General features: G+C 36.0%; 2 protein-coding genes across 5 annotated transcripts in view; one reads left to right on the top strand and one right to left on the bottom strand.

Annotated features, from left to right (window-relative positions):
- LOC145160532 (alpha-dioxygenase PIOX-like) overlaps window positions 1–14,780 on the top strand; it is a 25,170-nt gene extending 10,390 nt beyond the window's left edge. For 2 of the 3 annotated variants that reach the window (XM_079079772.1, XM_079079774.1), the window contains 8 exons: window positions 12,296–12,445; window positions 12,538–12,671; window positions 12,799–13,012; window positions 13,087–13,232; window positions 13,301–13,528; window positions 13,597–13,799; window positions 14,032–14,275; window positions 14,360–14,780. In XM_079079772.1, the coding sequence (XP_078935898.1) occupies window positions 12,296–12,445; window positions 12,538–12,671; window positions 12,799–13,012; window positions 13,087–13,232; window positions 13,301–13,528; window positions 13,597–13,799; window positions 14,032–14,275; window positions 14,360–14,585 (1,545 nt within the window). In that variant the 3' untranslated portion in view covers window positions 14,586–14,780. Of the gene's footprint in view, window positions 1–11,551; window positions 11,771–12,295; window positions 12,446–12,537; window positions 12,672–12,798; window positions 13,013–13,086; window positions 13,233–13,300; window positions 13,529–13,596; window positions 13,800–14,031; window positions 14,276–14,359 lie in introns of those variants that run through there. The other variant, XM_079079773.1, reaches the window with a different exon arrangement.
- Window positions 14,735–20,119, bottom strand: LOC145160531 (uncharacterized). 2 transcript variants are annotated; one of them, XM_079079770.1, is made up of 4 exons: window positions 19,460–20,119; window positions 18,374–18,745; window positions 15,084–18,301; window positions 14,735–15,003 (listed from the first exon to the last, which is right to left on the bottom strand). In XM_079079770.1, exons 1-3 carry the CDS (start codon window positions 19,589–19,591, stop codon window positions 15,116–15,118), a joined length of 3,690 nt encoding a protein of 1,229 aa, XP_078935896.1. In that variant the 5' UTR covers window positions 19,592–20,119; the 3' UTR covers window positions 14,735–15,003; window positions 15,084–15,115. The 2 variants fall into 2 exon arrangements, with proteins under 2 accessions (XP_078935896.1, XP_078935897.1); XM_079079771.1 differs by having other exon boundaries at window positions 15,084–18,286.

Here is a 20,119-nt window from a genome sequence, read left to right as displayed (position 1 = left end):
TTTTTATGTGCATTCGTCAATGATGATAACATAGTATCGGGACCCTCTAATTAAAGAAACTAAAGTGGGACCGTAAACATTTGAGTGAACTAACTCCAATTTCTCATACTTGGACGGATAACCTATCTTCATAAAAGTGGATTTCTTTTGTCTTCCAAGGATACATGGCTCACGAGAAGTAATTGTCACGGTCTCCAGATATGGAATTTTTCCTTTGGAGACTAGCATATTCATTTCCTCCTTACTTACCCCTACTTCTTCAACAGAGGGTGTTTCATCTTTAGAAACCTTCGTCATATATATTATACCATGTTTTTGACCTTTAGCAAGAATTAAGGTCCCTTTATTCACCTTCCATTGTTGATGACCAAATGTAACATGGTGATTCTCAATATCAAGTTGCCTTACTGATATCAATATTCTCTTCAGGTATATGTGACATCCCCATTATCTCGGCCAGAAAAGACCGATTTTGTTTATGTTTTATAAAAATCAGAGTACTTCTTTTAATAAAAATGTTGCGGAATTTGTTCCTAGAAAAACATGATAAATACATTATCAAAGCATTTCCGAAGAAATGTATTTTTATTCCTTTTAAAACCTTGGGATGTCATTGTCAATACAGAAACATAAGCATAAACAGAACTTACATTTATTTACACTAGTGATCTACATCTCTTTTAAATCTCTCAGTGTAAAGTGGCTTCGTATCGACACCTGTGATACAAATAAGCTTGAGTGGGTCAGGTTGGGAAACCTGGTGAGTACATAGGGTTTTCAACCCACAATAATATAGTCATTATGTTTAATCATCAAACAATCAATCAACCCAATTACCCATCCTCATTATCTTATTTACTCTTAAGGATCTACCCTAAGAATCAGCTATTCCTCGTTCATTCATTCCTAAGGATTATCCTAAGGAATAGGCACAAAATCCATCGTTGTTAATGACACATCTGTCAAGCACAACTGCTAATATTATCACTTAGGCGCAGCTGCCAAAATTATGACATTCTTTATGGGGCGCATCTGTCGGTATAGTCCTTTAGGCGCATCTGCCGGGGTTATGAGGTTCTCTATTAGGCGCTTCTGTCGGTAGAGTCTTTTAGGCGCATCTGCCAGGGTTATCTCGTTTATTGACAGTATCGTTTTCGAGAGTCCACTCGCAATACAGGTCAATGGGTTTTTAGAGTACACTGGTGAACACATCGTTCACAACACCTACAGGTTGCGAGTCTGTTATTGTTCCACTGGACTGTCTAGAATAGTCCGTGGTTGTCATCCATACTCTGCTAGATGACGGGGCCAGCATTTTGAAAAAGGTTTCTCACATCGTCCACCTCTCACCCTTACCTCATGGTCTATATTATCTCTCGACTTATCGTCTAACTCATATTTCATCTACCCATGTTTTACCCCAACATTTTTGTAGATATAAAATACATATACAGTTTAAATCATTTAAAACATGTATAAAAATCTTTCACCAGCATAGACAGTAAGTATTCAGACAATATGCATACATAGCACGTAGTTGATATTAAATACTTCATATTTATGTGTAAGATGAAAGTAACTATGCACTCACCTGATAAGGTGGTGACTCGGTACTCGGACAGCGCTTCGTTACTCTTAAAACAATTTTCCCTTGACAAAACCTAGTATTATTACCACTAGAGTTTAGTCTAATATTCACCGAGACTAATTAATAGTCTAACTATTATTACTATTATATAAGCGTTAAACAATACTCTTCACCCACTATGTACAGACAGGGGCCAGACATGAAACACCGGAGGGCAGGATCATTTTGGCATATAGCACTTCTGAATCCAGCAACCCAAGCGGCCCTCCAAACCAGATTCTCCATACCGCGAGTGGTTAAAAAGATATTATAACGACACTTAACTCATAATAATAGACCAAATAATTATTATAAGGTCCTGATAACATTACTATATTTAAATAAAAGCTATATTAGAAATAGTGTAGACGTAGCTCACTTACAGCGGTTTTTATTAAAAACTGGGCTTCGCTGGAGCAGCGTTTCCGAGCCGAAAGCTTTTCTTCTCGGAGCCGTCGGGCGCTCCGGAGCTTCCTTCTCGTGCTAGGGAGGTTCCCTAGACTTGGGAGGGGTTTAGGGAGGCTAGAGAGAACTTAGAAAGAGAAAGAAAGGCTTATGGTGTGAATAAATTATGAAGAGTTCATCTCTTATTTATAGGAGTTTTATCGTAGAGTAGTCCCTAAGTTTCGTCTGTATCTTCCGCGTACGAGCTCCGTTTTCTACGTTCTTTATATTCACGCGTTGGTATTTACGAGTACTACAACTTTCATTTAGACCCCGTCAGCTAATTCTCATTCTATCTCAGATTTACAAAAACTGTATCGTATTTATCGCGCTCGAAGAGTAGAGACTAAGCTTTGTCCATATCTTTCGCATACGAGCTCCGTTTTCGACGTTATTTATATCCACGCGTTGGTATTTATGAGTACTGCAACTTTCATTTAGACCCCGTTGGCTAATTCTCATTCTATCTCGGATTTACAAAACTGTATCGTATTTATCGCGCTCGAAGAGTAGAGACTAAGCTTCGTCCATATCTTTCGCATACGAGCTCCATTTTCGACGTTATTTATATCCACGTGTTGGTAAAAATAAGATATACAACTTTTATTTTGACTCCGTCGGCTAATTCTCGACCGATCTTAAATTTAACAGTAGGAGGAGATTATACTGTTAAATGACCGCGAAAAATTCGTAACTCCTTCATACGGACTCCGTTTTCGTCTTTCTTTTTATCGTTGAGTTCCTATTAATGATATATTCAACTCTCATTTAGGTCGCGTAGGCCAAAATCCGCTCGATCTAAAATTCGAGTTTCGGGTCGTGCACTGCTATGTCAAATCTTAGAAAATTCATAACTTCCTCATACGAAGTCAGATTTGGGCGTTCTTTTTTTGTATGTTATCGGTTTAACGTATACTACAAATTTTGTTTAGATCACTAAGGCTAAAAATTCCTTCATCGTAAATTCACTATTTACGCCTCCTAGTGTCGTGTCGGTTTTGCCGTAAAACTTCGACGGGCCATAACTTCTTCGTTATAACTCGGATTTCGGCGTTGTTTATATGTACGGAACCCTTGTAACATATACTACCACTTGGTTGAGATTATTCCTTCTAAATAATCTTCTATCAAAAACTCATTTTTGATGTTCATTGTCTCTAAATTGACTAGCCCGAATTTGCGGACGTTACAGTATAGAACAAACTTGACATTCTTCAAGGTAAATTTCATTCCTAAATTTGTATTGAGAAGCACATCCCCAACAATTGTGATATCTAAGTACTTGTTATATACAAGTTTGACATTCTTATTGTAGTGTCTGAAATTTTGCTTTACATCTTTGGAATAACTAGCATGAAACAATGCACCGGAGTTCCATGATTTAGGATTCTATTGAGTTTTCGATGCAATAAACAAGTGTGTAATCGCCAAAATTAGTTGCCACATTCATCTCCTTCTAGCATGTATCTTCCAAAGGCTTCAGACACTAATTTCTGAAGTGACCACTATCTTTGTATTTCCAACTAGTGATATCCCTTATGTTGTTATATCTACCTCTTTTTCTCGATTTTGATCTTCCTCTACCTTTATCCCCTTTGTTGGACCCTCTTCCTATGTCTTTAGTACTTAAGAGACTATTAAAAGCTTCTTCAACACTCTGTCTGCACACATCCTTACTAAGGATTAAATCGTGAATGCCTTCGAATGCTAGCTTAGCACATCCAACTGAGCTGCTAATTGTTGTCATTGTACCAAACCAACTATCGGACAAAGGTGATGATAGTAGCAATGTATAGACTTCATCCAAGAATTCAATACCAACCAAAATCAACCTTGAAATGATTTAATTGAATTCATTAACATGATCGGTCACTGAGCCACCCTCCTTCACCTTCATATTCATCACCTGTCGAATCGAGAAAACCTTATTTATTGATGAATGTTTTTCATACATATTAGAAAGCGCATTGATAGACCCATCAGTAGTCTTCAAATTGACATTGTTGCAAGCTACATTCTTTACCAAGGATAATCTCATTAGACCAAGTACATGTCGATCTAATAATTCCCACTAATCCTTCTTTATCGCTTCATATTTCTTTTCGGACAATGGTTCATGTAATTTCTTTAAGTAGAGACAGTCTCCGATTAGCATTCTCTGGAATTCGAAATCATGACCTTCAAATTTTTCGATCTTAACTTTCCCATATTCAACCACAACTCTTATACCAATTTGTTGGGAACTCAACAAAACAAGTTAAACAACTTTAGACAAATGATAAACGATTTCAGTAAAACATGCGAAAATAAAACTGAGAATTCTACAAACGAAAAAATAAACACGATATTTAACATGGTTTGGTCAAAGTGACATACGTCCAAAGGCTATAGAGAGAGAGAGAGAGAGAGAGAGAGGAATTCATTAACTTTTGAGAACAAATACTATCACTAAAATTGTTTATTGTTTGTCTGAAGTCACTATATTTCTGATAACTATCATAAAATTCACTACATTTTAGTTTTTTTTTTCATTTTTGAAACCCATAAATATAATATAACCAAATAGTATAATGTCATCATGCCATGTCAACGCGTCACTTAATCAAAAGTGCTACATCAGCTGTCAACCGGATTGACCGGTTAAATAGTCAGAATTATAACAAATTGATAAAAAATATAGTGAAGTATATATATATATATATATATATATATATATATATATATATATATATATGTGTGTGTGTGTGTGTGTATGTGTGTATGTGTGTGTGAAACTAAAAATAAATAGATATTATTTTATTTGCCAAATTTAATTTTCTCCAAGTTAGTATTAAGATATAATACAATCAATTCAATAGTTTATTATTATAAATTAGGGGTTATATTTTCATGTGATGCAAAGAAAACCCTGAAAATAATTGCAACAATGTAATTATTTTTTAAAATCGAACAATATTAGTTATCAGGTTCAATAGAAAATAACATTTAGCTTATGAGATTGTTATGGATTTGAACGTCTATCAAACATCATATTTCAGCAATATGACATGTTGAAAAATGGAAATATATTGAGTATTAAGTAATACGAAAAATCTAATTCATAACAAAAATAATTCGAAAAATGGATATTTATAACAATATAACAGATACATATTTTAAAACAATATAAATAAAAATGGATTCAATAATATATTATTATTTAATAAAAGTAATTGTAAAGAAAACCAGAATAATTTGCTTGAGTTATTTATAAAGGTAAAAGGAAAAAGTAAGTATATATATATATATATATATATATATATATATATATATATATATATATATATATATATATAAAGTAAAATACTAAAAAATGTCTTTTATAATGATATAACAAAAAATTAAGACTGAAAATATGTCATGTTGATATACGTTGGATCAACTGAAATTTGTATCATTATATAGATAAAAGTATATTTAAACTCTTATAATAATATATTTCAATTTATATCGAGTATTATGTTATAGAAAAACGTAATATGTAACGATATAAAGGAAAAAACCATACTTTATAACAATATAAATGAAACAAATTTTAAGATCGAAAATATGTCATATCGGAGATATTTCGGACTGATGCAACTTTGTATTATTATATATATATATATATATATATATATATATATATATATATATATATATATATATATATATAAGTGAAAGTTTCTAAATGATATATTCGGATTTATACCAAGTATTACATAAAAAAAGTTATGATAAAAATCAGATTAAGTATAGGTAAAAAATTAATAATCTAATATTCTAAAAATAAGATAGTCTCAATGACATATCTTGATTTATACCGACTATTATGTAATATAAAAACGTATTTTATAACAATTTAAAATAAAAACAAATGTACATTAACGATACAAAAAAGTAGGATTTAAGATCGAAAATATATCATGTTTGATATATATTGGATTGAGACATGTTTTTTTATCATTATATAAGGAAAAAATAATTATAAAGTTTAAATGATATATTCTGATTTATACCAAATATTATGTAAGAAAAACTATAATAAAAATCATGTTAATCAGCTTAAATTAATTATAATAACAATAAAATATTAAAAGTTTATTATTGTTACTATTGATCTTATGAAATTTGTTAAACTAGCAAATATTGAATTTAATATTGGGTTCTCATAAAAACATTGAGAAGTTATAGGGCAACAAAGACACTCTCTATCGACAAAATCTTTTTAGTCAATTTTTTGAAATATATATTTTCAAAGTGATTTTATATAGTTATTCATTTTAGGAATATTAAAAAAAATTGCATCGTATGTACAACCCATGTTGATTATGTACAAGGGCTCATCATGTGTAGGTTAAATCGGGGAGCATTAGTTATATTTAGGGTGTATCAAAGTTTCAACCTTAGACTTAATTTATAAATTCAACACCTCAGGTGAATATCAGATAGTATGTTTGTGTCTTTATTGTTTAAACCTTTAATACTTATTTTCTTCTAAAAAATTGAGACATGTGGTTTCTTCGCATCAAAGAATATTTTATGTGTAATATAAAGAGATGTAAATGTACCCTGATACAAAAAAAAGGACAATCAGATCTAAAAGGCACCAAAAACCAATGAGAGAATGCACTAGATCCCATCTGAACCCTCTAGTTAAGCGTGTTTGCACGAATATTAGTGTGAGGAGGTGAATGGAGCATTAAGAAGGACGGGAATGAGAAAGTTAAAGGTCCGGAAAGAATTCTAACTAATGGGTGCAAGTAGCTTTGGAGGAAGGAGTGTGTTCACTAACAAACCTCTTAATTTAACATTACTTCTAAAGACTGTCAAGATGTTAGTTGAGTAGAGATTCAGTAGTCATATTTATATAGAAGAGCAAGGGAGATGTATAAAGTGTGGCAATTAGGATGATATTGAGCTACTTAATGTACCATGAAATTATGTGACATGGCGTTGAATGTGAGGTTGTGTCATGAAAATGTTGTATTGGAAAATCAATTATACTTAATGTCAACATGGTTAACATCATAAATGATCCACCTCCTAATACGCCTTGTATATCAAGAAACATACAAAAAGAAGCATGAATCCTAATACGGTGTTCATGACATGGAGAAGATGTATGATATTGTTCCACAGGAAACAATGTGGATGACCTTAGAAGCTAAAAGGGTCCAATGAGATATGTAAATTCTACAGGCGATATGTAATTTTGGTCCACCATATGTGCCTAAACTCCAACCGGTGATATAATGGAAATTAGGTTGCATTAGATATTAGCTTTTAGCACATACATCTTTGCTTTGATTTTGGATTATATGTAGTGTTCTATATAAGGAAGGGTACCAAAAAGTGTATGATTTTTCTAAAGATATTGTGTTGATGGCAAAAGACTATGATCCTACTAAACGTTAGATTAGATACCTAGAGTAGGACGTTGAAAGAGAATGTGTTACAAGTCAAAAGCGTCAAGATGAAATACCTTTGGTATAGATTCGGTAGGGATTATAATAATGGAGGAGTATATAACTATGCATCGGAGAGCAACTACTGCACCTAAAGGGTGTATTTAGGATCTATGATCCATACGGAAAATAGTGTTGAAAAATATGTTTCCTATTATGAAAGGCAAGTTAGTTAAAGTGGAGGGTGACAATACGAGTTTTATATGACTAAAAGCTCCCATGAACTAAAGGGTAGATGTATAAGATGGTAGTTTGGACAACAATTGTATATAGATCATAATGTTGTCTTATTGGGAATGAATTTGTGAGGAAGATGGGAGTTTTAGAAATAAACTTTGTAATATATTTATGGTTGAACATTATTAATAGGTTAGAAGTGGCATTGATCATCTAAAAATTGAAGGAAGAAAGATTGTGGTTGTTCAAACATGTATAAAAGAAGCAACCAATTACTATGGTTATACGAATGGAGATGGTTACAATTAATTGTGTGAGGAAGATAGGACGCATGTGAAGGAAGTGGAAAGATAGTGTAGGTTAGGAAAGAAGGATTTTGCTCCTTCCATGGAAATAACCTTGTATATGAGTGTGTGGATGCTTAAAATCAGGAAAATGGAGTAGTGTGGGTCATAGTCTCTTTTTTTAATTTATGTGTGTTATATACACTATTTACTTAACTATTTTTCCTCTTATTTCTTTCAGCTCTATTGCTTGTATTTTCTCTATTTTTAGAGAATTTGATGTCATATGACCATTTGATGTAAATAGAAAATATTCAAGTGTATGATGTTGTATAAGTCAAATGGTGTAAATTTGTATAAGGCTAGTTTGATCCCAAAATTACAAATGATGTAGGTTAAAAAAACATGTGCCCTTAGTGGGGTCTGCCCCTTGTGTTGGTCATGCTAGCATATCGACAAATAGGGTTGACGAATAATGACTTTTCGGTGTTTGGAGCAACATCCTAAAATCTAAATAGATATTTGATAAGTCATGAAAGTGGCATTGCTTCAAACCAATCTAATCAATGTTTTCATAAAAAAAATAAAGAATAAAAAAAATTGATGTTTGTTGTGCATGAATGATTGTTTGCATGTATGTTAAAAACATGTTATTTTTGTTATGTTGATCAAACTAACAATTTTTTGTCACAAAAATTTTACATAAAGTAAATGTAGAAGGTGTGTGTAAACATTGGGATAAGTATTAAACATCAAATCAAAGGGGCCATTATTATATTAAGTAAATTTCGAATAAATTCAGCTATGGTGATTGTTGTCTCGTAATCACTCTATAGATCTGAGTGTAAAACTAATGCATAATTAGCATGGTCAAAATATAACTAAGTTGATATGGGTTATTTGGTGTTTGATATATGTCAATGACAAGCACCACACCTTATATTGCTTAATCCCTATGGAAATTATGTAGTTTGTGTAAGCAATTTGAGTATTCAACATTAGTGAGAAACTTAAAGAATATTTGAAAATATAAAAAGGAACCATGGAGTACGGTGTGAGTTATCTTAGGCGAGGTGCCATTTCTTGGGCTTTTAACTCCAAGACAGAAACTTGCATAAAAACATCAACAATGGAATTCAAATTTGTTGCATTGCCAACTATCGTAAAATAGGTATTATTATTAAGAAGTTTAGTATATGTAATTTTGTTATGTCCTAAATTGATTTCACGAATCTTTTTCATTATGATAGTTTTCCTAATTTGGTTAATACATATATACAAGTATAAAATATCAAGTTTAAACATTTGGGTGTTAGACACAGCATGGTTAGGAAGTTAGTTACGAATGTTCTGATATTGCTAAATGTGTTGAGACGCATCAGAAATTGGCAAACCATTTCACTAAATGTATAAAAAATGAATTAGTCCACAAGTTTGTTATTTTAGATGGGGTTAAAATCAACATAAACCCTTGGCAACATTAGAACCTGAATTCATTATAGGAAGACAAAATTGCAAAAATGGTCCCTGTGGTATGCATTTTTTGGGGTTTTAGTCCAAACCACGACTTTTTTGGATTGGTGGCCCTTTTGAGGTAGTTTCGTTGCGTTTTTGGTCCCTCGGTAAACTAAAATGACTGTAATACCCTTCTGATTTTTTTTATGTTTTTTCTATTTAATTTAAATGAAAAAGAAAATAAATTATTAAATTAGACCCCTTTCTCTTCTTTCTCTCTCTCTCTCTCTCTCTCTCTCTCTCTTTCTCTCTCTCTCGTATGTGCGTGTTTATCTCCGACGAGGCCAAGATAGCCCCAGGTATCTCCTCCCTCTTTCTATTCTTCTTACTCGTCACAAAACCCTCCTTCACAGACATCGCCAGCCCTCCTCGGCCCCTCTTCTGTCGATGACAACCTCCTCAGCACCCCTGATCGCTGCTGCTCTATCTTAGATCGGAAACAACCCCGGTGAAGGAGTTTCGGACAGGAAAGACCTCGTCGGAACCACCGACTGCCACTTCCTTTCGCGATAAACTCCAGTCGCTGCAACCACCCTCTCGACCCTCCTACTTCATCATGATAGCCTCCGGCACCGGTAACCAGCAGCGGCTCTACAAACCCTAGTAGAGACGGCAACTTGTGGTTTTTGGCACCACCGTCGACAAACACTAACATTTCAGGTTTGGTTTCAAAAACCACCTCAGATCTGTGAGAGATAGAGAGAGAGGAAGAAGAAAAATGGTGTTTCAGATCAATGTGAGAGTGTGTGTGTGTGTGTGTGTGAGAGAGAGAGAGAGAATCGATTTTTGGGTTTTGTGTGTGTGTGTGTGGTGGACGGTGGTCGAAAACAGAAGAAGACAGGAGGGTAATTGGTGGACGGTTCTTCTTCACCATTGAACAAAGCCGACAGGGACTGTTTGTGATATGGTATTGCTTTAGCTGGCAACGGTGCTGATCAGGAGGTGGTTGGGTCGTCTTGCCATCGAAATAAAGGGGATAAAGGGGGTGGAATCGAGGGAGGCAGCAACTATGGTTGATGTTGCGTTTTTCCGGTGACCGAGAGAGAGAGAGAGAGAGAGAGAGAGAGAGAGAGAGAGAGAGAGAGAGAGAGAGAGGTAGGCCCCTTTTTATATTTTTAGTTGTTAAAATAAATAAATAAATATTAAATTTTAAGAGAAATAAAAGAAAAATGAAAAATAAATACCCCAAGGGTATTATAGTCATTTTAATTTTCGGATGGACCATTTTCACATATAAACCACTCCAAAAGGACCATAAATCCAAAAAATTCGGGGTTTGGACTAAAACCCCAAAAATTTGCATACCACAAGGACCATTTTTGCAATTTTTTCTTATAGGAATATGACACTTAAATATTAGAACACTTGATAAATCATTAGATGTATCTGTTCGAATCTACAATGGTAAAGGCTAATGCTTTGTCCTCTTAATAATTCATTTGGTAAAATGTATTGTAGGTTACATGATTTAAAAGAAATATCTATGTGATCGTGAAGTATAACTACATTTTAAAAAAATAGGACTTAATTTTTACGGTGGATAGGAGAATATAACTTTACAATTCAGTCATCATTATTTACTAGATAAGTGTAGAAATTTATGTGTATGTTATCTTTAAGTATTTAATGATAAATTCAATCCTTATGACACCTCGATTCTAGAGTAGTTAGGATACGTAAAATGATGTTACAAAAATTGATCAATTCGACATTTGCATTTATACACAAGTTCGTTTTTGTTTACATTATTGTATAAATTCAAGGGTTATACTAAAATGGGGGAGGGTTGTTGCTCATTTTAGTGTCACCTAACTGGTTGATGTAATTAGAATTTATACACATGTCAAAGAAGACTTGCACTGTGATCTAATAAGAGTTAGATACATATATAAGACTAGTTTGATTCCAAACACGAAAAATGATGTGGGTCAAAGGGAAGAGGCCATTGTGGTGTTATATTGGAATGGATTTTGACCATGGAAAATATTCATTTTCCAAACCTCAAAGAACCTTTAACTACCCTTCAGAAACCTTTCAAAACCTTCTAAATGCTTATGAAGTGAAGTTCCCTTCTAGACTTGAGAAGTTGAAATCCTTGATCGAGATGTTTGTGAACCTTCTAAAAACTTATCAAGTGAAGTACCCTTTTGTATTTCTGAAGTTGAAGCCCATGATGGACATGTATGAGTCCTTCTAAAGATTCTAAAAGGTGGTGTGCCTTCTGAATAATTTAGAAGGTGAGATTTTATGAACTAGTCAAATCTTACTGGTTCGATCCTAACTGTCTATAATTGTTTGTAGCTTTTAAAAAGCCGTCAATTCATTATCCTTATCCATTTTATATGTACAATGGGTAGATATACTAAGTATATGTCATAATTTTGGCTCTTCTACAAATTTGAACCTTTCATACACGAACTTACTTGGTTGCTTCAATTTTGTGCGTAAGAACTTGAAGTGTTATCTTGTAGATCATCTTGTATCAAAGTTTTTTATACCCAGGCAAAAGGTCAAATTATCGATTAAGGAAAGATAAATTATACATGATTCATAAGATATTCATGAACCATGATTATTAATTTGCTCTTATTTCATCCCCTTATTTTTAACATTTACCTTTGAGTGGAGCTACGATTATCTATATCTAATCTCCACCTTACCTCATTGTTATGTGATTTGGGTATTGTTGTTGTTTGGATTTAGTTTTTCGTAAAATGGTATGCATTGTATATAAAAAGTATTAAACTCTTATTTTTGTGTAGCTATTAAAGCCAGACCCCATGGTGGTGGCTACAAAACTTCTAGCACGCAAGCAGTTTATAGATACTGGAAAACAATTCAACATGATTGCTGCTTCATGGATTCAGTTTATGATTCATGATTGGATTAACCACCTTGAGTCAACACAACAGGTTCGATTGGATTACATTTATTCATTCATGCCGACAACCTATCTATATAATCTTCTAACGAACACCACTTGACTATATATTTACTTCCAAAGATTGAACTTAATGCACCTAGAGAAGTAGTTGGTCAATGCCCTCTAAAATCCTTCAAATTCTACAAGACGAAAGAATTTGATACTGGTCTCAGTGATATCAAGAAAGGTCATCATAACACCAGAACTCCTTGGTGGTATTATTTCTTCCAAAACTATGATTTTTCTTTTAGATTTGTGACATTAAGTTAGAATTATGAAGTTAAGATTTGTGTTTATAAACATTTTTTATATAATATGAAGTTAAGCAGCTTATACATATAGGGACGGGAGTGTAATATATGGAAACAATTTGAGAGAATTGTGGCAAGTGAGAACATTCAAAGATGGGAAGCTCAAGATAGCAAAAGATGGTCTCCTCCAACATGAGAACAATGGATTGGCCATAGCAGGTGATATCCGTAACAATTGGATTGGTGTTTCAACTTTGCAAGCCCTTTTTATCCAAGAACACAATGCTATTTGTGACACGTTAAAGGTATCTACTTGCATCCATTAATTTTAACTTAACTAATTATATTTAGCTCTTACAATATAGTTATGAAATATCAGAAAGAATATCATGATTTGGATGATGAACATTTGTATCGTCACGCAAGACTAGTGACTTCTGCGGTGATTGCCAAGATCCACACCATTGATTGGACCATTGAACTTCTGAAAACGGACACGCTTGTTGCCGCAATGAGAATTAATTGGTAATTAAATCAATTTTTTAGGTTAAAGTATTACTAGCATAAATTATGTTGAAAATGGATTAATTCAGGCATGGCGTGTTGGGGAAGAGATTCAAGGAGACAGTTGGGCATGTTGGAGGAGCTGTTTTGGGAGGTCTTGTAGGGTTAAAGAAACCTAATAACCATGGGGTACCCTACTCATTAACGGAAGAGTTTACAAGTGTTTACAGAATGCATTCGCTTTTACCTGATGAGCTTTTCATTAGGGATGTGAGTTCAAATCCAGGACCTAATAAGTCTCCAAGATTGAGCAAAAAGTAAGCTTTCGCATCGACACTAATTATATTCCTGATAGAACTTTTAAGTTATTATAGTAAATTTACAGGGTTGACATGATAAATTTAATTGGGAAGAACGGAGAGAAGGAATTGTCAGAAATTGGATTCATAACACAAATGGTATCAATGGGTCATCAAGCATGTGGTGCACTTGAGCTATGGAATTATCCAATGTGGCTTAGGGATATTGTTCCCCAAAACATCGATGGCACAGATCGGGTCAATCATGTTGACTTACCCTCACTCGAGAGTGAGTATCATTTTTCTTTCACTAAACATACTCGTTATATGAAGTCCATTTTGACATATTTGTCGGATAAATTTTACTTAGATACGAAGATAGATATCTAAAAGTATAATAATAGAGAAAAACAAGTGTTTTAATAATAATGGTTAAAAGAGAAAAGGAGGATGCTATAATAAAAATATGTTGCTATTTTCAAGCATTTAGTTGTTAATTTATTAAGAAAAGTGTGGTGCAGTTTATAGGGACAGGGAACGGAATGTAGCAAGATACAATGAGTTGCGTAGATCACTTATGTTGATCCCCATCTCCAAATGGGACGATCTAACGGATGATATAGAAGCTATTGACACGTTGCGTGAAGTATACAATGATGACATTGAACAACTCGATCTGTTGGTAGGAATGGCCGCTGAGAAAAAAATCAAGGGATTCGCCATAAGCGAAACAGCCTTCATAATATTCATAACCATGGCATCAAGGTAAACCTCACACAATTTTAAAATGAAAACTGAGAACAAACAAATAGAAATAGAAGGGGACTGACTTCTGGAAGTAAATTGTAGGAGACTTGAGGCAGACCGATTTTTCACTAGTGATTACAATGAAGAGGTGTATACAAAAAAAGGGCTTGAATGGGTTAACACAACAGAGAGTTTAAAAGATGTGCTGAATCGACATTATCCAGAGATGACTGATACTTGGATGAACTCAACAAGTGCTTTTTCAGTATGGGATGCTTCACCAAAGCCTCGTAATCATGTACCCTTATATTTCCGTGTTCCTAAGTAACACACTCACTCTTCAATCTTCATGTTCCATTGCATGTAATGTATGTATAAATATAATATAATATTACTCTAGTTTTTATTTCTTAAAAAATAACACGAGTGTAGTGTTTGTGTGGGTTTAAAGTTTGAATAAAGTAAATGTAGTCATAATTGGTGAATGGAATATCAATATACCAAACTTTTGGCTGTGTAGTAACTAGTAAGTATGAAATAAAACTGCAAAGACAAGAAAACTAATTAACCTAACAAACAAAGAGTAGTAGTTAAATATCTACACTGGAAATCCTCTTCTTCTTCTTCTTCTTCTTCTTCTTCTTCTTCTTCTATGATGGTCTCTCTCTCTCTCTCTCTCTCTCTCTCTCTCTCTCTCTCTCTCTCTCAGATGGATAGAACGCTCCGATTCCGGTTGGCCACAAGACCTGAAAAAGTAATCACGGATTCCAAGGTTTCAGTATACAATAATAAACTATGGAATGTCACTATTAAACACAAAACTCACCAGAGGGTATGCTGGAATTGAACTAGTATCTTCTACTGCCATGATGGATGTTTATAGCTGTTAATCCTACTATCCCCATCCCAGCCATCAACAGGCTCTTTCCTCTTAAAGACTCCACCACCACCACCGCTGCCGCCACTGGCCGCCATCTGCTGAAACATCTTCAACTGTTCATCACCAAGAGGAAGCTGTCTCAATCCTGAAGGCAATGTCTCATCCGGACCTCCAGGACCCGAGTTCAAATCCAGACCATGGGTTCCCCATTTTTTGTTATCGTTACTCGATCCACCAGGTAGACCCATAACATATGGCCTATAACTTGATGATGAAAGTGGGCCCACCAGTTGTGAGGGTATTGTTGGGAAACAAATTGGCCCAGGCCCAGGCCCAGCGGATGACCCCACAAATGCTGGTGACACTGTATTTGAAGGCATAGAGAAATTAGTTTCAAATGGGAAACCTGGGAATTGGAATGGTGCTGTGGATGAAAAAGCAACTGCAGGAGAAGATGATAACACGGGCCCTCTAAATAATTCAGGATTAAACGGAGTGCCACTACCACCACCAGAAGCAGCAGCAGCAGCAGCCATAGGAGTCAACATTCTTTGTGGCACTGGCATGGAATAACTCTGGGCTGGAATCGGAATTGCTGGGTATGTACTACTTGGTGGAAACCAGGAATGGAAGTTTCCCACATCTATGTTCCCCATTCTGACACTAGGAACATTAGGCAAAAACTGAATACCATTTCTGGAATGTGGCATTGATTCACTGCCAATTTCTTCAATTCCAGGCCCGTTGTTGAGATCAAACCCGGAAGAAAGAAGAGACCTTGGAGGGATTTGTGGTCTGCTAAAGCTAACCATTAACGGGCCCACATCGGGAGTTTCTTCACATGCATTTAAATCGAGATCGAGCCCTCCTTTGTTCCTGGAATCGATGTATTTTGACGATGGTGGGTTTTGGTTTTGGTTTTGGTTTTGGTTGTTGACAATGACATCATCAGCAACACCAACATTGAGGTCAAAGTCCAAAAACTCACGGGCCTTTCGAGGCTCAGCTGGACGAAATGCACTGGTGGCAGCAGATCCCTTCCACCCAAGCTCAGCCTTGCCTTTTAACAGATTCTCAGATGATAAAAAAGGTCCTTTAGCAGCTGCTGCTACAGTAACTGAAGCCGCCCGGTTTCCCCCCACAACAGAACTTGCAGAATGTAATGAGCTATGCCTTTCGATATCATCACTAGGAACAACTTCATTCAAGTCAAAATCCAGCTTCACTGTCTTTTCTGACACAGGAGGTGCTGATGTGGAGGCAGATGGGCCCGACCCATCTCCCTCTTGGGCCTCGTTTTTATCTACATTTTCACTGCTCTGCAGCAGGACAGAAGAATCAGGATCCGTATTTTCTTTCTCCTCAAACTGCTCTAAACTAACATGGCCACAAGATGGTTTCAGCAATTCAGAATCCACATCATCATGCTCTTTCTTCATTGATTTCTTTTCATCCTCATGCTTATCTGATGATGACCTAGAAGAAGGTTCATCATTGACCTTTCCACTTATACCTGTTGCATCTGCTGCGGGCCCTACCTCAGGTACAGCATTACTGTTTTCCGCCAACCTGGCATGATCATGACCATTGCTGACTTTAAGATTATCTTCAACTTGGGAACCATCTTCAATTGATTGTCTGGGATTGCCATTATCTTCAGAGCAAGTGTCTTCAGGTAAAGGTTGTTTGTTTTCAGGGGAACACGATGACGTTGCCACGTCAGACCTAGACATCTCACCAGCAGCCACACTGGCGAGAAGATTCATTCCAACATCATTGCCAGCTGGCAAAGACGTGCTAACTTCAGAAAATTTAGCACAGCTTTCAACCAATGCATTTATAGAGCTGTAAGACGCTTCATGTGACTTCCCCGATTTTAGTGTCCCACTCCCACCCGATGCTGAGTCGGCACCTTTGGATGCCTCACCATCGTCAGCATCACAGCCAACCAATCCTTCTTTCCCTTTACATGAATCTGTATCCATAGCTACCACATTGTTGTCTGGTGGTGTCTCCCCTTTTCCCTTTGGCCTCCCACTCCCATCAAGATGATCTTCAACAGATCCACCACTGGCTGTGTGTGCAGGGCTTCTTCCCGTGTTCGGCAGCCGGACAATAAGTCTCTGGCTGTTGTGTATGTTTTCTTCAGTTGCCCTTTCAGGTGTAGCTCTAAATGGTGACCCCTTACCAGAAGCAGAAGGGCTACAACTGCTACTCTTTTCCTGTTTAACTGTTACATCTGAAGGGGCAATGCCAGCTGGCACTGGTCCTGGAAGTTTTGTAGGGCTAGGAGATTCCGGCGACTTGACGATAGCTTCACCAGAATTATGCTTACCCTGAGCTTTCACTACAGAAGGTTGTGAAGTAGAAATCTTGACTTGTTTGACCATATGAGGGGACACTTCAGGCATCATTTGCTTGTTTGACCAGGAACCTGAACCTGCACGTCTTGTACCGGATCTTGTTTCAATGATATTCATTTGCTCGACTCGTTTTCTTTCCATCATATTCATTTCAGCTTCAACACTTTTCTTCCACGTGTCAACTAAACACTTAGCTTTCTTCAAAATCTCAGGGTTTTTATGGCTACGTAAGTGATTAACAGACTTACCGACATTACAAGTCTGTAAAGCATGAATATTCACAGGTAACCTGTCAAGTGCACGAAGCAAAGCAAAAAGAAACTCCTCCACAGATAAATCACCCTCTTTAGGACTACCATCACCAATCTTCCCCTTGTGGAACTCTTGAAGCCATTCATCTAAAATAAGCAAACCCCTAAGCTGAACAAACCGACTAAGGCAATCAAAACTGTCAGTAACTGATATGACATTAACAAGCATAATTCTGGAAGCCAGGTCAACTTTCTTGTCACCACTCTCAGGCTGCATCAGCTGTATTATTTTCTCAACACCTTCAAAATCCACCAACCCTCCTTTATCTGTAATTTTGGCAATCTCAGCCTTTAACATGTCTTCTGGTCTAAGTTGACCAGAGTCTGAAGTCTGCTCTCTTTTCTTACCCTTTGCCTGTGGTGTCCCATTTGGACCAGGACCAGGACCAGGACCATTCAAAGGTTTTGGGGAATGGCCTCCATACATTTCTACTCTTGTCTTATCTAAAAGCTGATCTACTACTTCTTGTCGTTCCTGTGTCAAAAAAGACTACATAACCAATCAAGAGGATTTTCAACAGACGAAAAGGAAAGAGAAAACTAAGCTAGTTACAATACTTACATTAAGATAATCTTGATCAGTTAGCCACCATAAACGCTTAGTCTCAACATCATAAACTCGTCTGCACACAAATGATGATACCCTTGAAGGAAGTTCAACACCTTTACGGAGGAATGCGACTTTACACGGATGAAGTAGTGATGCAGCGGGTATTTTATCTTGGTGAAAGGAGTAAAAGACCTCGTTTGGTGCTGCTTCAAGAGAGGCACCTTTTAAAAGCTTCACGTCAGAAGGGCGATAAAGCCAGTTCACACTGAGGCTTAGATTGTCTTCTTTATCTACAATTAATCTACGAATTATACCAACAAATGGAGGGGAATCATGGGGTGGTTTGAACAGTGCACAGTCACCAACATGAATCTTGCGTCCATCCTGAAACAAATGTGTCGGATTTAGATACCAATAATCAAAGATGGATAAGAAAGAGAATCAAGATTTCAGAAAGTATGTTAATTTTCATAACTCAACATATGTTGTATGTTAGCTTTCCTTAAAAGACCTCAGATATAATTATGCATTCACAATGGCATCTAATTATATAGAAAAATCTTGTTGCAACCCCTGAGAACCGCTTGCCAGCCTTGCAAACTTGAAGTGATGTATATATATATAATATATTCCACCACTCATTGCAGAATTTAGTAACAAAATATACCTCTATAAACAAACACAGATAATCACATCCGAAGATAGAAGATATTGAATCTTCTAACTCCTAACTGCATGAGTTATATAGCATATCATGTAAATTGAATAAAGCGGGCATATTAAATTTACTACATATTGAAAAGGGAAGTAATTCGTAAACAACAATTTTTTTCCATACCCAACAAACAGAACTGGATAAAGTGGGCATATTAAATTTACTACATACTGAAAACAGAACGTAGAGAAAAGCAAACTCAGGAAGGATGTGGTATTGTGCAAGCCATGAATTGACGTTCCAATCAATTCCAAGATGCAAATATCAAGCAAAGGTCATGCTAATTCACTTGGCATCAATACAGGAAATAACGGATATTGAAATATTTCTAAATGTATATGTATAGCATGGATACGCGATGACTGGAATAAGAAATTACATACTTTGGAGAAAGAGTTAGAGTCAATGAAAACGGAGGACTTGATGGGAGCGACTAGAGACGGCGTGGAGGGAGAGGGGACCGACCACATGTGCCGCCGGTTGAACCACAGCTCACCTTCCCACCGCCCATACATAACAACCTTCTTCCATCATAATCATCAACGGCATCGCTTTTCGTAAAATATAATCCTTCTTCTCCGTACTGCGCGACGAGGACCATCAATTACCGGCGCCAATCTTTTGATCCCCTTTCTAATAAATTAAAAACCCTAAGTCTATGAACTGATTGATCCTGGATGAGAACAGTATGCAGGTCAGCACATCGAGATCGGTGATTCAATAACAGAATCCCTCGAAATCAGAGCTAAATCAATCATGAAAAAGTAGACGTGGTATGGGTTCGAATTAGGGCTTATGTGTCTAAGACTTGGTGAAACGATTTCGTTAACGAATAAAGGGGATAAAATTGTAGATCTACAAATTGGGGATGTCTCTGGACCGGATTTGAACCTAGCTGAGAATTCACGGGGAGAGTTGAAAACTTTTGGAGAGAGTGAGCGGATGGCGCCGATGCAATGAATGACGATGCTACGCCCAAACGGAGAACTAACGAGGCAGGTGCGGTGGTGTGATTGTTAATCGTTGTCAAGAACAAGACGATG

Source organism: Lactuca virosa, chromosome 2 (genome assembly GCF_052849685.1).
Source record: "Lactuca virosa cultivar CGN04683 chromosome 2, Lactuca_virosa_CGN04683_v6, whole genome shotgun sequence".
NCBI lineage: Eukaryota > Viridiplantae > Streptophyta > Magnoliopsida > Asterales > Asteraceae > Lactuca > Lactuca virosa.
Note: the sequence above shows the minus strand (reverse complement) of the source record. Positions and strands in the feature narration are given on the sequence as shown.

Coding starts and splice junctions, on each gene's coding strand:
- LOC145160531 (XM_079079770.1), bottom strand. CDS start 19,591: ATGTATGGGCGGTGGGAAGGTGAGCTGTGGTTCAACCGGCGGCACATG. Junction 18,746..19,459: donor ACTCTAACTCTTTCTCCAAA/GTATGTAATTTC, acceptor CATTTGTTTCAG/GATGGACGCAAGATTCATGT. Junction 18,302..18,373: donor CTGATCAAGATTATCTTAAT/GTAAGTATTGTA, acceptor TTGGTTATGTAG/TCTTTTTTGACACAGGAACG.